Below are 14,003 nucleotides of genomic sequence, written 5' to 3'. Positions count from 1 at the left end.
AGAGTGACAACCAGCCAATACTCCACGCAGGGTCCACCCGGAGGATTGGCTGATGTTTTTAGTGTTTTATAGCTTCCACAGATTATTCATATTCTTCGTTTTAATGCGAAACTGCCGAACTAATTGGTTCGGATTGTAAAGAGAAGTTACGCTACTTTAACAAAAAGTGCACCACAATGAAATCTCCTACTCTACCTTTAAACCACTTGGTAAAATTTGGAAAAATAATGACATTTTCACATTTAGGGACTCTAAGAATTTTTTTTAAAATTATTTTATTAAAAATACCTGTAATTAAAAACAGAATTTACCAGAACCAAAACCAGAAATTTACTAGAAAAAGTCGATTTCTATCAAGAGTGAGTATTTTCCAACTTATATTGTTACATTGTCAATCACTCAAAGTTGGTACTCTAGCAATAAAAAAGGGATCAAATACGAACTCAAGCTTCAAAATAAAAAAACAAATGCTAACATTTCCCAAAGAGCATCACAGAAATGATACAATATACACAAATAGGAATAAAATAGAAAATCATAAATCATCTGAAAAAAACTAAATTGGTGAGAATACACTTGGTCTTCCTTAAAGTCACTGAGAGTTGGAATAATTACAAACAGCTACTGTACATTTATTTGGAGTTCTCTTGTGCTTTCATTATTCAATCCATAAAGGTAAGAAAAGAAACAGTACCACTTGAGATTAAGTTGCCCCTTTCAATGCACTTCAATGTAAGTGTAAGTGTCAGGCAGAGGGGGCCCGCCCCACCTGAACATTTGAGAACACTGCAATTTCTAAAAGCTAGTTAGAAAAGGACGTAAGTGGCACTTACTGCATTTACTGCATGTTGAACGTTTTGCACCCTCAGCCTCCTCCACAGTTTATGTTGAAGGCACAATCAGAATACATGAACATGATCACACATTCCAATGGCACTGTACCTCTGCTTTGGTTCAGTCCTTTTGTGTTTTTTTTAAAGGCCATTGTTCTTGTTTTAAGCAACCTACCTAAATTTTACATTTCTCAATGCTGTCCTCCTTCTATAGCAAAATGCACTTCTTCTTGGTTTTGGTCTCCGGGGGTTCTAAGGCCGCCAGTATGGCTTCATCAAATACATTCTTTAGTCCTCGCTGATTGGAGAAAAAGAAGAAGAAAAAAAGAGAAATTAAGCGTGAAAGACAGAAATGCAGCTACCCAAGTTAACTACTACTTATGTTTCAGCTTTAAATGTGGTGGAAACTTGTCCCATACCTGTGTAAGTGCAGAGCACTCCACATATTTCACAGCCTTCAGCTCTCGGGCCAGCTTCTCACCACTCTCAGGGAATAGGGGGCGCTGTTTGTTCTTTGCCAGCCTCTCTACCGTGTTGCTGTCTTCCCGCAGGTCCATCTGTGTGCCCACTAACAGGAAGGGAGTGCTGGGGCAGTGGTGAGAAATCTCCGGAACCCACTACAAACAAAAAAGTTAGAAATATCTTTAATATTTTTTTAAGATCTTTAGTAGTGTTTCTTAGTAATTGAGTGAGACACTCATAAAAAATCAATAATTCAAATGTAATGTTAACAGCTTGGAACCAGGGCCTTCTGTGTCTTGGTACTATAAAAAAATACTTGAAAACTGACCTTCTCTTTGACATTTTCAAACGATGAGGGAGAGACAACAGAAAAACAAACAAGGAACACATCTGTTTGAGGGTAGCTGAGAGGACGCAGCCTATCATAGTCCTCCTGACCTAAAAGTGGCAATCACAAGAGAAACAAATTAAGGAAGTTGTTTCAATAAGTTTTAGAGGGGCAGAAATAAAAAAGAAATAGAGATACTTCCAAAGACATTACCTGCTGTGTCAAAAAGGCCAAGTGTATAGGGCTCTCCTCCAATCATTACAGTCACTGCATAATTGTCAAAAACCTTTGAGCAAACAAATAAGGAAGACAAATTGAAAGACAGCAACATGTACTTTAGCCATGAAGAAACATTATGAAAAAACTGCTGCTCTAAGTCATTAGATTTTCTTACTGTGGGCACATATTCTGATGGGAACTTGTTGGTCGTGTAGGAGATCAGTAGGCAGGTCTTTCCGACTGCACCGTCTCCAACCACTACACATTTTATAGTCTGCATCTGCAGAGAAAAGCAGAAAATAGGAAACATCACACAAGAGTGCTGACAGAAACGGTACAAAAGACAGTTAGCAAGACACAAAGAGAGGAAGTAATACACAAGCGCTATTTATACAGTCAGTACAAGATTATTAATGCCATGGATAACTTCACGTATATCTTTAAACCAAAAGAGATACTGATTATTAATATTCAGAATACTACTTCTTTTAGTACAAATTTGACCACTGATTGATTATGCATTTGTAATAACAATTTTATTCAGTTTGAAATTCTTCCGTTTAAAATTAAACCACACAAATATGTGATCCTTTTGAAGTTTGAGGTAAATATACAGTACAAGTGGATAATAGGACCAGCAATCACTTATATGACCAAATGGTTTTTCAGCCTTGTTATTTGGGGGACAAGCAAAAGTAACAAGATAAGCAATGTGACAATCAGCCACATACATACATTCTAGGCTTGTTATAACATGTGTGAACAAAAAATTATTAATGACCGAGGACTACTTCCGCATAGGTTGCATACCAAAAATGTTGAAGAAAAGGCAGCCTTTTAGCCCAATGATCATTAGAAGCGGATACTGCCAAACACTTCCGCTAAACAAGCAGTTCATTTGATAAATTGTTATCTAAAATCCACAGAAACGTTTTGTTAAGACACTTTTAATTAAGATGTAAAACGAGCAGTTAAGACTGGGCTTGATTATACCGTTTAATTGACTGCAACTGAGATTTGTGGAGCCAGAATGTTACAAATCACTAAATTGTTAGTTGTCTTTTTTAATAAAACTGGTTGCACAACAAGAAAGCAAGAAAAGCCACAAGCCGCAAGTGATGACTGTCAATCATGACAGCTTCATCAACCACACTGATGTTAGCCTGCATTGAATTAAGTTAGCTATACAACTTTTAACATCCCGCGGATTCATAGAAGTACAAACATCAAGCGTTTAATCTCTGATAAAAAAACATCATTGCTTAGAGACTCTCCGACGTGTATCCCATAGTATAATTAACAACAAATAACTATTTTTGAATGTTTTATGGTGCTACTCACCGTTTTTCTCCCGATAGGTTAGGCGTTGGTTACATCCGGGTTTGAGAGTCGAATTACATGCGCGCATGCGCAAAATAAACGAAGTTAGGTCCCAGCTGCCGAATAGAAACACTGCCACCTGCTGGACAGATGACCGTCAATGATCTATCTATCTATCTATCTATCTATCTATCTATCTATCTATCTATCTATCTATCTATCTATCTATCTATCTATCTATCTATCATTTTCTCACATTTTTACTGTGATTGTTCTGATGTTCTCTAAGCGTTTCTGTTATTGTAGGTTTTATTTAACATTGTATGTGTATTAGTATGAATTGTTTTACTGTTTGCATTTGAACATATTATTAACAGTTTGTGTGACTTCCGACTCTTTTATTCTGAAAATTAAACAAACCGGAAATCACATCCGTTAGCTCTGGCGCTGCCTTGATGGCACTGCTGCTTCCCTTTGTCAGAGAGCTGACTTCCGTTTTCATGTTTGGTCCAGGTTTCTGGAATTTACTGTCTACAGAGACTCTGAGTTTTTTGTAGCTTTAAAAAACGATAGTAGCCGCTTCGTGTTTTCTCGAGAAAGCGTGTAGAACGTCCTGCATTTCAGCTTGACAACAATTTGAGTCTGTTATTCTGTTTCATCCTTGAAAAGCACAACTGTTTACCTAGCTAGCTGGCTAGCATCAGCCAGCTGAGTTAAATCACCTAGCATGTTTCGGTTCTTGAATGACGTTGATGACGACCCCTACATGATGTAAGTACTGATATTTTTTTGCACTTAGTGAAGACTCTGTTATGTTTCTGTGTTTTATGACCAGTGAAAGACTACATTATGTATATTAAGTAGTATTTTTTTCAGTGGGGCTTGAAGCAGGTACTTCGTTACTCCTGCCAGCTGTGGGGGCCTACAGTAGTCCACCATATTGGATAGACAATAACAAAAAAAAATAAAATAAAAAAAAAATGCTGCCAGGCTTAACGGTATTTTGATAATCAATTAGCAGCCAGTCCACACTTTTCTATAACTTTCCGCTATTTTTCCAAATAATTGTTTAGATTTTTTTAAATTATGTAATTGTGATTTTCCAGTCGTTTCTGGTCTAGACTGTTTACATAAAGGCATTCCTCCTATATAGCAGATTAATGGCAAATAAAATTAAAATACATCACCTTACCCTTACTAAAAATTACTACCCAAATTCGTCTTTATTGTCAATAAATTGGTATATAGGGATGAATAATTCAGGTTGACAGTATAGACTGTTGCTTATCTCTTACAATCTCTATTTTTGTCCATTTTAAGTAAAATAGGTGTAAGTTTTATATTTAGGTATATTTACTTTATTTAGGTTGTGGTGTTGGGTGTGCGTACTGCAACTGAACATAGTTTAAAAATATGTAATATAGTAAACATTGTTATGGAAAAAATGATGTTTCTGGTAATGGGGAAAAAGTGGAAAATCATAAAATGAGTGTATTTGAGAGGCTTCTTGTAATCAAAGTACATTTGGTATTTTTTCCTTTGACAAATGACTTGAACAAGTAAGGTGAAACGTCATCTTCTGCTCTTGAAAATATAACACCACTAAAATCATGTCATGGTCAAATTTCAATAACCACACAACATAGACCATGGGGCTTCATTAAACGTATAGTCCCTGCAGCTTAGTAACCTTTTTTCAGTGGTCTGTCATATTTGCTCAATAAATCTGACAAGATTCTCCCCTTGTATCATTTTCAGCTTACCTGCACCTATGTGAGTATAGTCTACACATTCATTAAATTCATGCAAATTTAAATAAACAAAACCAGCTAAATATGTTTTTTTTGTTTTTAGGGATCCATTTGCTGCTCACAGGCAGCAGATGAGGAGTATGTTTGGCACATTCGGCATGGATCCTTTTGCTCTTGCCCCTCAGATGCAGCCACACCGTCCACCACGCAGACAGGTAACACCCTGCTGTGCAATAGATGAAGTTTATTGTTCATATGTATTGCACTTTTTACATTTTGAGCTTAATGTATGTATCTTTTTATAGGCTGGTCCACTAGCTCCGTTTGGCATGATGGGAATGGTAAGTAGCAACTTCTCTGACCGGCGTAAATAACTGCGAAAAGTTTATTAAGCTCTAATTTTTGATAAATGGCCCAGTATGATTATATTACACTTTAGACTAGGATTGAGTTTACGTTAAATCTATGTGGAAAATAGGTGAGACACATCGACCCTAAAACGTCTGCCTTTTCTCCAATATAATGAAACTAGCTCAGATTTTGGTGTTCGATGTTCAATTTGGAAAAAAAACTTACAGAAATCAGGACAATATTATACAGGTATAGCTGCAGAGCTTATTTTGAATATTTTCAGCTTAACTACACACAAGAGCTTTCTAAAATTCTGTAACATGCACCATTTTTTAACTTGAAATCTGGATGGATAAATACCCTATAAGCTACAGAAACGGATATGTGAACAGTTTCTTCACCAATAAAATAAACGTTTTAAAATGAAACAATTTGCCCTGAGATGCTCAGTGGACTCAAAGAATGACACCAGTGGGACTGAATTGACAATGCATGCTTTGTGTTGGAGCTGTATAACTGTGGGTTTTCTTAATGTTTGCAGGGTGGAGGTTTCATGGATATGTTTGGCATGATGGAAGAAATGATGGAAAACATGGTGAGCAATTCTGGCAATCACTTTCAAACAAACAGAAAAACTATTGTCACAAATGAACCCTGTGTCTGAACAGTGCTCTGTTTTTTTTCTTGTAGGGAACAATGTCCGGTTCACCAAACTGTCAGACATTTTCCTCTTCAACAGTTATCTCCTATTCATCATTGGACGCAGGGGCTCCTAAAGTTTATCAGCAGACCAGTCAAATGAGAACAGGCCCAGGAGGGGTAGGAATGAGTTCTTAAAATGTTAACAGTAACACATAAAAGTGGAAATGCTTACAGCCTATAGGCTTTAGAGTTTGCCTGATGCACCTTCTGGCCTCATTAACATGTAATCATCAGTAAATGTAGTTACGGTAAATAAATCATGTGTAGTATAAATATCACAGTTGTAGCACAAACATTTCAGTTCATGCAGAGTTCAGAACATCACGCTTGCTTTTGTAGCAGTATTTCTTATATTTTTTTAACCTCAGATCCGTGAAACGCGGCAGTCCATGAGGGACAGTGAGAGCGGCCTTGAGCGTCTTGCCATCGGCCACCACATCGGGGATCGTGCACACATAATGGAGCGTTCACGAAATCGCCGCACTGGAGATCGTGAGGAACGGCAAGACTTCATTAACCTTGATGAAAGTGAGTCATGCTGATATTCTCATAAATGCACATAGTAGGCCGGCGTAGTTGTTGTTAGTCGATTCTTGGACATTAAAAATGATGCAGCCTAAACGAAATAGAGATATTTTTGCTACTTTACTCAACCTCTGTTTCTGCTAGGTGATGCTGCAGCATTTGACGAAGAGTGGCAGAGTCGGGCAGGAAGATACGCACCCCCAAACACTCGTGGGCTGGAGTATGGCCGTGATCGACAGCCAGGGAGCCAGCAGCTGGCTCTCCCAGCCCCGCCTAGCTCAACGCCCCTGCCAGGTCATCGACATGAGTCTCCCAGACACCGTCAGCCCCCCACCCGTCCACGTTATGACTGGTGAGAAGGTAAGATGGAGGTCATTCAAGGTCAGACAGATGAAAAATAGATTAGTAATGTCATTTGCAGTGGGTGATTTTTAGATTTTAATGTACTCAAAATTTGAGTGCAATACTCAATGTGTCCATTGTTTGCTCCTTTGTGGATCAGTGTTAAATCAGTCATTGTATATAAATATGAATGATGATGCCTTCTCTTCTTTGTAAATGTGAAGAAGAAAGTCAGAAGACTTCTGTGTATGCAGTGTCCACCTTTAGATATTTAAACTTGTCTTCTCTGGCGTTGTTAATGAACAAGAAGTGTATACAGCCTGTGCCTCCAACATGAAGAAGCCAGTGATATGAATAATAATTTAGAGTGGTGATATACAAATTGCATGTTGAGGCAACCATACATTATACAATAGAAGCAATACTGACGATTTATTGCCAGTTACAGTATGTTAGATGGTATGGCTTACACCAAGCAGTAAACCTTTCAGCTTGTTTGATGGACATCTGATCAATAGCACTACAATATGAACAAAAAAATATGCACATCTTTAGCTCTACATCAATCCGCTAGAAATATTTTTCTGTGTTGTCCACTGTATCATTTACTATCAATGAATTGACAGCCATTGTTTCAATTTATATAACAGAATTCATAATTGTTCAATGAAAGCTAAATAATACCTGGAGTGTCTTCATGAACACTGATAAACACATTGTCCCTGCAGGTGTCCCAGGTAACGAGGCAACCCGATGGAAGGAGGTGAGGGAAGATTTCCCTGATGCTGTGAACCACGCTGACGATGGGAGCTGATGAGTGTCACAACTGCCCATCGTAAATGTTTGATATGACTGGACTGTCTGTACATGAGCAACATATTACACACACTAACATGCTTGATAGTTACATTTACATGTCTTTACTATTACACACACACAGACACACACAGACACCCTCATGTGAACATGGGTATAACTACACTCACTTTATAAGTATTCATTCTCAAAACTCAGCCCACTGCACTAAAGTGCTACAGTATACAGTACATCCTCTGTACAGTCCACTTCATGTTTGTGGAGACACTCGTGTGTCAGTGAATTGAATTGTATACTGTTAACTAATTAATGTAACTAAATAAAAATTCATTAAACATTGTTAGATAATTGCCAGATGTTTCCCTGTTGTGCTGTTTGATGTTTGTGGTCATTGTTTTTTCATAAATGACAGTTGTCCCTCCTTTGCAGCTCAAGTGTGTAAATCTGTGACTGTGGAGTTGTTCTAGATGATTTTCTTCTGCATATTTCCTGTGCCATCATGTCTGCAGGTCACGTGACATCTAGATGCACATTGAAATGCAACAGCCAATGAAAAAGTTTCTCTTTTTTTGACAAATCACTCCCATTGTGGGCCCTGCCTCCTCCTGTGCTGCTGCCTGTACCTTTAATTACATCCATGACTATTTTTAAAAGCACATTCTCCCTCCAGCAGCTGCTGCTCCTGTCACCTGTCTCCTTGTCTCCTTTGATCCCCATCATTAGATGTCTAACGTTGCCAGACAAGGTGGCTTACTTTATGTAGTCTTTGCTGAGATGTGGTTTTCTTTGTTGTGATGTCTTCTGCCTGTCAACCACATCTAATGTGTGCAGACGTTTGTTTCCATTGTAACAAACCCACAAATTACCTTTCTGTGTTAGCAGTTTGCTGCTACAATATTTTTACATGTCACATGAGAATAATGAGCAGATGTACACACAGCATGTGCAGCTAAACAAATTACAGGACTCCCAGGGAGTGAGGATGACAATGTTAGATGCGTAGGCTGAAAATAGGAGTTCATTTAGAATGGACACACATTTATCGTCCTACCTCCTCACAAACACAAAAATCCATGTTACTCCAGCTATTCTGCTCCATCCCTCCTTGTTTGGTTCCCTCCCCTCCTCTCTGCATCTTCCAATGACTCACACGCTCCCCCTCCCCCCATATGTCATACGTTTTTCACCCCCTTCTCTTCCTACCTCCCCTTCCCTCTGTCTCTCCCTCTCACTCGCCCACATCCGCTCACTTTCTCCACCAGGCTTCAAACACGCTGCAGGTAACGTTTAAAAAGATTGATCTATTTCTTCATTCCCTCCATCCCTCTATGCCTCCTCCTCCCTTTTTTTCCCTCATCCTCCCCCCTCATCTCCTGCTATGTGTTTTCTTCATCTCTTGGTCCATATATATTCACTGCACAGAAATTGAACTGGCTTGGGATCTGGAACAAGTTGACAGTAGATTTTTAAATAGGTATGCATTATTGGTTTTTGATTTATGTTTCCTTCTGTGTGTGTGTGTGTGTTAGCCTCTTTTTGGGGAGCCTGTTTTCCACAGCTTTCCATCCTTAAAGCTGCGTCACTGTCATCACAGTATGTGTTTCTACGAGGAAGAGGAAGGAAGGAGTGTAAAGTCCTTGTGACTGGTGTGAAATTGAAGCACTTCCACACAACTCGGCTGCAGTGAAATGCATTTTGATGTTTGCGTTTCATTTTTAAAGCAGCACACTGTTCCACGGGTCCTACTGTAATCAAGATCAGATGGAATAAGTGTATGTATTTGTATGTATGTGCACTGATGTTCTCTTGTTTTTTTTTCATAGGATGTCCATAGTGAATATTGTTGCCAGGGAGATCCTGGACTCCAGGGGAAACCCTACTGTGGAAGTCGACCTGCATACCGATAAAGGTTAAAGAAAATAAAAGCATTAAATATTTGTGCCTGTCTCTTCTTTTTCTTAAACTTTCACCTCATCCATGTACCTCCTCCCATCCACCCACTAATCTTCTGTTCTCCATTTCAGGTCTGTTCAGGGCTGCTGTGCCCAGTGGTGCATCAACGGGCATCTATGAGGCTCTGGAGCTGCGAGATGGAGACAAGACCCGCTACAAGGGCAAAGGTAAACACATATCAGTGTTTCTGTCTGTCTCTTCACTTTTATGTTCATGTTTCTAACATGTTCTTCTGTTTCAGGTGTGACCAAGGCTGTTGCTCACATCAATGACACACTGGGACCTGCACTCATTCAGTCTGTGAGTATCTACTGCATTGAAGAAGAGGAGTGGGAAGCCTGTTTACTGTGCGAGTGACATTTTTTTCCTTCCAGGGAATCAGTGTGCTGGAGCAGGACACCCTGGACAACATGATGATTGAAATGGACGGCACTGAAAACAAATGTAAGCTTCTGCACACGTCTCATGCATGGTGATGGTACATATGCGTGCTGACATGTTTATGCACCAGTGCATCCATGTGCTGAGTGGCTGCTTCTATGTTGTTTCCCACAGCTAAGTTTGGGGCCAATTCTATTCTTGGAGTATCGCTGGCCATATGCAAAGCTGGTGCAACAGAGAAAGGCGTCCCCCTGTACCGTCACATTGCTGATCTGGCAGGAAACGGAGAGCTGGTCCTCCCAGTTCCTGTGAGTTCTTTTTTTTTCATTATCGTTCTGTCTAATTTGGACATACAATTAAAAATATGTCTCCCTTTTGTAGGCATTTAATGTGATCAATGGGGGCTCCCATGCTGGTAACAGACTGGCCATGCAGGAATTCATGGTGCTTCCTGTTGGGGCGGAGTCTTTCCGTGATGCTCTGCGTATGGGGGCGGAGCTCTACCAGACTCTGAGAAATGTCATTAAGGAGAAGTACGGTCAGGATGCTACAAACGTGGGAGATGAGGGAGGATTTGCCCCCAATATACAGGAGAACAGTGAAGGTGAGCTCAGCCACCACTTGAACATATACCCTCTGTCTCTTTCTTATCAAATGTTATCTTACATTCCCCTGTTCCTCTCTGGCAGCCCTGGAGCTGATAAAGACAGCCATAGAGAAAGCCGGCTTCACAGATAAAGTGGTGATAGGGATGGATGTTGCCGCTTCAGAGTTTTTCAGTGAGGGGAAATACGACTTGGACTTTAAGTCTCCACCCAACGCAGCCCGCAACATTAGTGCTGAGGAGCTGGCCAGCATCTACCAGGGCTTCATTAACAACTACCCAGGTGTGTGCTGTGATGTACGCATTTCAGTCTTGACATGAGTAATTTCCATAGGTCTGAGTCTATGAATACTGTATTTCTAGCCAAGCATATTTCTTTCAGGCAGAAAAGGGCAGACAAACAGAGAACAAAAGAGCTGGAGAGAGTCTGGGTACTCTTCCTGACCCACAGGCTGGTTAAAGAGGTTTTAATTATGTGCTTTGGTGCATTGGCAAGCATGGTACTAATTTGATGTGGCTCTTTACCCTGTCAATGGTGTGCTCACTGCTTGTGGGGGAATGTGTGTGTGTGTGTGTAATCAGAGTGGGAGTGTAAACCTTTATTAATAATCCAATATTTAATTTGTACAGAAAAATGATTGTACACATCTCTCTTGGCTTCAGTGGTGTCTATTGAAGATCCTTTCGACCAGGATGACTGGCCTGCTTGGTCACAGTTCACAGCCTCAGTGGGTATCCAGGTAAGATGTGGATTTGCTCTACTGATCCTCAATCCAGTATTACTCTTCAAAGAAATGTTCAAATTTGGGTAGCGATGTTCTAAATCAGAACAGCTTAAGTTGATTATATTTCCTATCAGAGAAGACCTAAATAAAAATAGTCATAATTTTCCTGTGACTACTGAAATGCACTTCAGTCTGTCTGTACCTTTGTGCAGGTGGTTGGAGATGACCTGACGGTCACTAACCCACGCAGAATACAACGAGCCGTGGAGGAAAAAGCCTGCAACTGTCTGCTCCTTAAAGTCAACCAGATTGGCTCTGTTACAGAGGCCATCAAAGCGTAAGTTGATCTTAAATGTGCTTTGATGCAGGCACTGTGAACACGTGTGGGCACACGTGCCTGGATTTGTGAGCACTCATTTACTCTGCCTCTAAGGTGTAAGCTGGCCCAGGAGAACGGCTGGGGGGTGATGGTGAGCCACCGTTCAGGAGAGACAGAGGACACTTTTATAGCTGACCTGGTGGTCGGTCTCTGCACTGGACAGGTAACACACACTGAATTCATTAAACAAAAATAACTAAATGATCCAAATCAAGTGCTACCTGAATGCTATATATTAACAATACCTTCAGATCAAGACCGGAGCTCCTTGTCGATCTGAACGTCTGGCCAAATACAATCAGCTCATGAGGTGGGTGACAGATCACATGACTGTGCTTTAACTCCTGAGGAACACTTCTAGCTCTTATATCGTTAATGTTTTTCTCCTTTTCTTTTACCTGCTGTCGTCTTCTTCTTCCCGCTTTGCATTTCTCTCTATTCTTCCTCTCAGGATTGAGGAAGAGTTGGGTGACCAGGCCCGCTTTGCTGGCCACAATTTTCGCAACCCCAGTGCCCTTTAAGTGTCAGTGCAGCGCATAATAAGGCAGACACAGACTATAGGGATATATATGACTTACCTGTTTCAGCAAAGCTCTAAATGCAATATATAAAATCCACAAATAATGTATGGTAGCTAGAGTATATTGAATTAACACTTCTTCAAGTGAGTGAGTTAACCAGCTGCAACAAATCCTCAAAAACCTGGTGGGGAAAAAAAATCAATGTTTGACGTCTCAGCACTGTCACACGTCCCCTGATGGGCTTGTTAGTTTCTTTCTCTTTCCTGATTCCTCTGTCAGCGGACGTGTTTTGATCCTCTGTGTCTTGTTGTTTCCACTCCCTTATGTTCTGCAGCTTGTGACAAAATTGTGTCTGTTGCTTTGTCTGTTGAAAGTGAATAAAGAGATGGATATATATTCAAGGTGTATTTGTTTGAATTTAGGGCTCTGCTGTACTTTTAATATTTAAAAAAGGTAAATATACATATACATTTAATAATTTATGGAGGAAAAGTCAAGTCAGTTTTTATTTATATAGCACACTCTCATAAGAGAGAGAGAGAAGAACAAACATGGTTATTGATGTTGTCAAGCAAGCTAAAACCATTGTAATTATATTATAGTGTATATATCATCAGTTGATAAATAATAATAATTAACACAGCGATGAACCACAGAGGCTGTGGTGCAGGCAGTAAGCATTGGTTTGGTCAGGGGCCCGGACTGCAGGTCAGCTTGCATGTCTGGAGGCAGAGAGAGAGAGAGAGAGAGGAAGACAGCGAACACCGCTAATTACATCACATGAATTACTGAACCAGATACATTCACCTCTGTAAAATGCTTGTATGTTGAACTTCTAATCATTTCATTTCAAATGTTGAAACCACAGAATTGCTGCAGTAATTTCCCCTTACATGACTATAAGGGCATTGTTTTTAGAGGAATCCATCAAGAACATGAAACCTGCAGGATTCATTTGGTTTGATAGTTGCATTTGCAGTTAAATGCACATTGACATTACATAAAATAAGCATGGGGGTATTGTTTACATACTGTCCACTGAAGATAAAGCATAAAATTAAGGATATAATCAGCTCCTATAGTGCAGCTACTATGCAAACTTTGTCACAGCAGATTAAAAGATGATGTTGTAGTTCCAAGGCCTTAGAATGGTGCAGTCATATTGATATGGTTATATGATGATAATATATAAAACCTTTACAGTAACAGGATGTGCTGATAATAGTAGCAGCAGCAAACGTTGTGAAATTTGGGCTACTTTTTTATTTGCTATAAATAGGCTGTAACAGTACAATATGCTATTAGAAGAAGCTAACAATAGCCTGCATGATATAATTAGCTGTAGTAACCAGAAAGACAGTGTGATGCCTGTCTCATGAATAATGTACAGCAGCCTGTGATATACAACACATTCTGATTCTCTAATTATATGATATATTTTATTATATTTTTATTTATAAATATTGAATTACAAACACATCAGCTGTCGCTGTGAGCTCGAGCGACAAAACACGCGCGCCGCATGTGCACGCACCGAGCAGCAGAGGGCGCGCGAGCAGGGCTCGGTTCCTGTTGTGTCCGGGCTGCTGCTGCTGCTGGTGATGATGATGATGATGAAGGCAGGAAGGTTACGGAGCTGCGCAGGCGCACAGAGCACAGTCTCCGGTCGGGTTGCCATGGTTACCACACAATAGGAGACGGGACAGGGGGCTGCGTGAGGGGAGAGAGAGAGAGAGAGAGAGAGAGAGAGAACGACAGGAGCAGAGCGGAGGAGAGGGGAGGTGGAGGAGG

The 14,003-nt window shown here is 40.1% G+C and overlaps 3 protein-coding genes across 4 annotated transcripts; 2 read left to right on the top strand and 1 right to left on the bottom strand.

Annotated features, from left to right (window-relative positions):
- Window positions 1-264: 264 nt before the first annotated feature.
- On the bottom strand, window positions 265-3,237 carry cdc42l (cell division cycle 42, like). Its single transcript, XM_028424516.1, has 6 exons — window positions 3,184-3,237; window positions 2,018-2,122; window positions 1,837-1,909; window positions 1,624-1,733; window positions 1,253-1,450; window positions 265-1,131 (listed from the first exon to the last, which is right to left on the bottom strand). Exons 2-6 carry the CDS (start codon window positions 2,120-2,122, stop codon window positions 1,042-1,044), a joined length of 576 nt encoding a protein of 191 aa, XP_028280317.1. The 5' UTR covers window positions 3,184-3,237; the 3' UTR covers window positions 265-1,041.
- Window positions 3,238-3,623: 386 nt separating this feature from the next.
- mlf2 (myeloid leukemia factor 2) lies at window positions 3,624-8,003 on the top strand. Its single transcript, XM_028424499.1, has 9 exons — window positions 3,624-3,933; window positions 4,921-4,935; window positions 5,017-5,128; window positions 5,219-5,254; window positions 5,806-5,859; window positions 5,955-6,083; window positions 6,335-6,494; window positions 6,636-6,851; window positions 7,562-8,003. The coding sequence occupies exons 1-8, from the start codon at window positions 3,890-3,892 to the stop codon at window positions 6,845-6,847; spliced, it is 762 nt and encodes a 253-aa protein (XP_028280300.1). The 5' UTR covers window positions 3,624-3,889; the 3' UTR covers window positions 6,848-6,851; window positions 7,562-8,003.
- Window positions 8,004-8,869: 866 nt separating this feature from the next.
- LOC114447919 (gamma-enolase-like) lies at window positions 8,870-12,608 on the top strand. 2 transcript variants are annotated; one of them, XM_028424469.1, is made up of 13 exons: window positions 8,870-8,929; window positions 9,473-9,558; window positions 9,674-9,769; window positions 9,844-9,902; window positions 9,977-10,046; window positions 10,158-10,291; window positions 10,365-10,587; window positions 10,673-10,870; window positions 11,251-11,327; window positions 11,525-11,649; window positions 11,746-11,854; window positions 11,943-12,001; window positions 12,143-12,608. In XM_028424469.1, the coding sequence occupies exons 2-13, from the start codon at window positions 9,474-9,476 to the stop codon at window positions 12,210-12,212; spliced, it is 1,305 nt and encodes a 434-aa protein (XP_028280270.1). In that variant the 5' UTR covers window positions 8,870-8,929; window position 9,473; the 3' UTR covers window positions 12,213-12,608. The 2 variants fall into 2 exon arrangements, with proteins under 2 accessions (XP_028280270.1, XP_028280271.1); XM_028424470.1 differs by lacking the exon at window positions 8,870-8,929 and adding an exon at window positions 9,062-9,123.
- The last annotated feature ends 1,395 nt before the right edge of the window (window positions 12,609-14,003 follow it).

The sequence above is a fragment of the Parambassis ranga genome, chromosome 16 (genome assembly GCF_900634625.1).
Source record: "Parambassis ranga chromosome 16, fParRan2.1, whole genome shotgun sequence".
Lineage (NCBI taxonomy): Eukaryota > Metazoa > Chordata > Actinopteri > Ambassidae > Parambassis > Parambassis ranga.
This window is presented reverse-complemented; position numbering and strand designations above follow the sequence as displayed.

What these genes read in the sequence shown, in the direction of transcription:
- LOC114447919 (XM_028424469.1), top strand. Translation starts at nt 9,474, where the DNA reads ATGTCCATAGTGAATATTGTTGCCAGGGAGATCCTGGACTCCAGGGGA. An exon ending in CGACCTGCATACCGATAAAG is followed by an intron (nt 9,559 to 9,673) that starts GTTAAAGAAAAT and finishes TCTCCATTTCAG; the next exon opens with GTCTGTTCAGGGCTGCTGTG. An exon ending in GGACGGCACTGAAAACAAAT is followed by an intron (nt 10,047 to 10,157) that starts GTAAGCTTCTGC and finishes TGTTTCCCACAG; the next exon opens with CTAAGTTTGGGGCCAATTCT.
- mlf2 (XM_028424499.1), top strand. Translation starts at nt 3,890, where the DNA reads ATGTTTCGGTTCTTGAATGACGTTGATGACGACCCCTACATGAT. An exon ending in ACCGTCCACCACGCAGACAG is followed by an intron (nt 5,129 to 5,218) that starts GTAACACCCTGC and finishes ATCTTTTTATAG; the next exon opens with GCTGGTCCACTAGCTCCGTT. An exon ending in CGTTTGGCATGATGGGAATG is followed by an intron (nt 5,255 to 5,805) that starts GTAAGTAGCAAC and finishes TAATGTTTGCAG; the next exon opens with GGTGGAGGTTTCATGGATAT.
- cdc42l (XM_028424516.1), bottom strand. Translation starts at nt 2,122, where the DNA reads ATGCAGACTATAAAATGTGTAGTGGTTGGAGACGGTGCAGTCGGAAAG. An exon ending in TGGCCTTTTTGACACAGCAG is followed by an intron (nt 1,734 to 1,836) that starts GTAATGTCTTTG and finishes TGCCACTTTTAG; the next exon opens with GTCAGGAGGACTATGATAGG. An exon ending in AGTGCTCTGCACTTACACAG is followed by an intron (nt 1,132 to 1,252) that starts GTATGGGACAAG and finishes TTCTCCAATCAG; the next exon opens with CGAGGACTAAAGAATGTATT.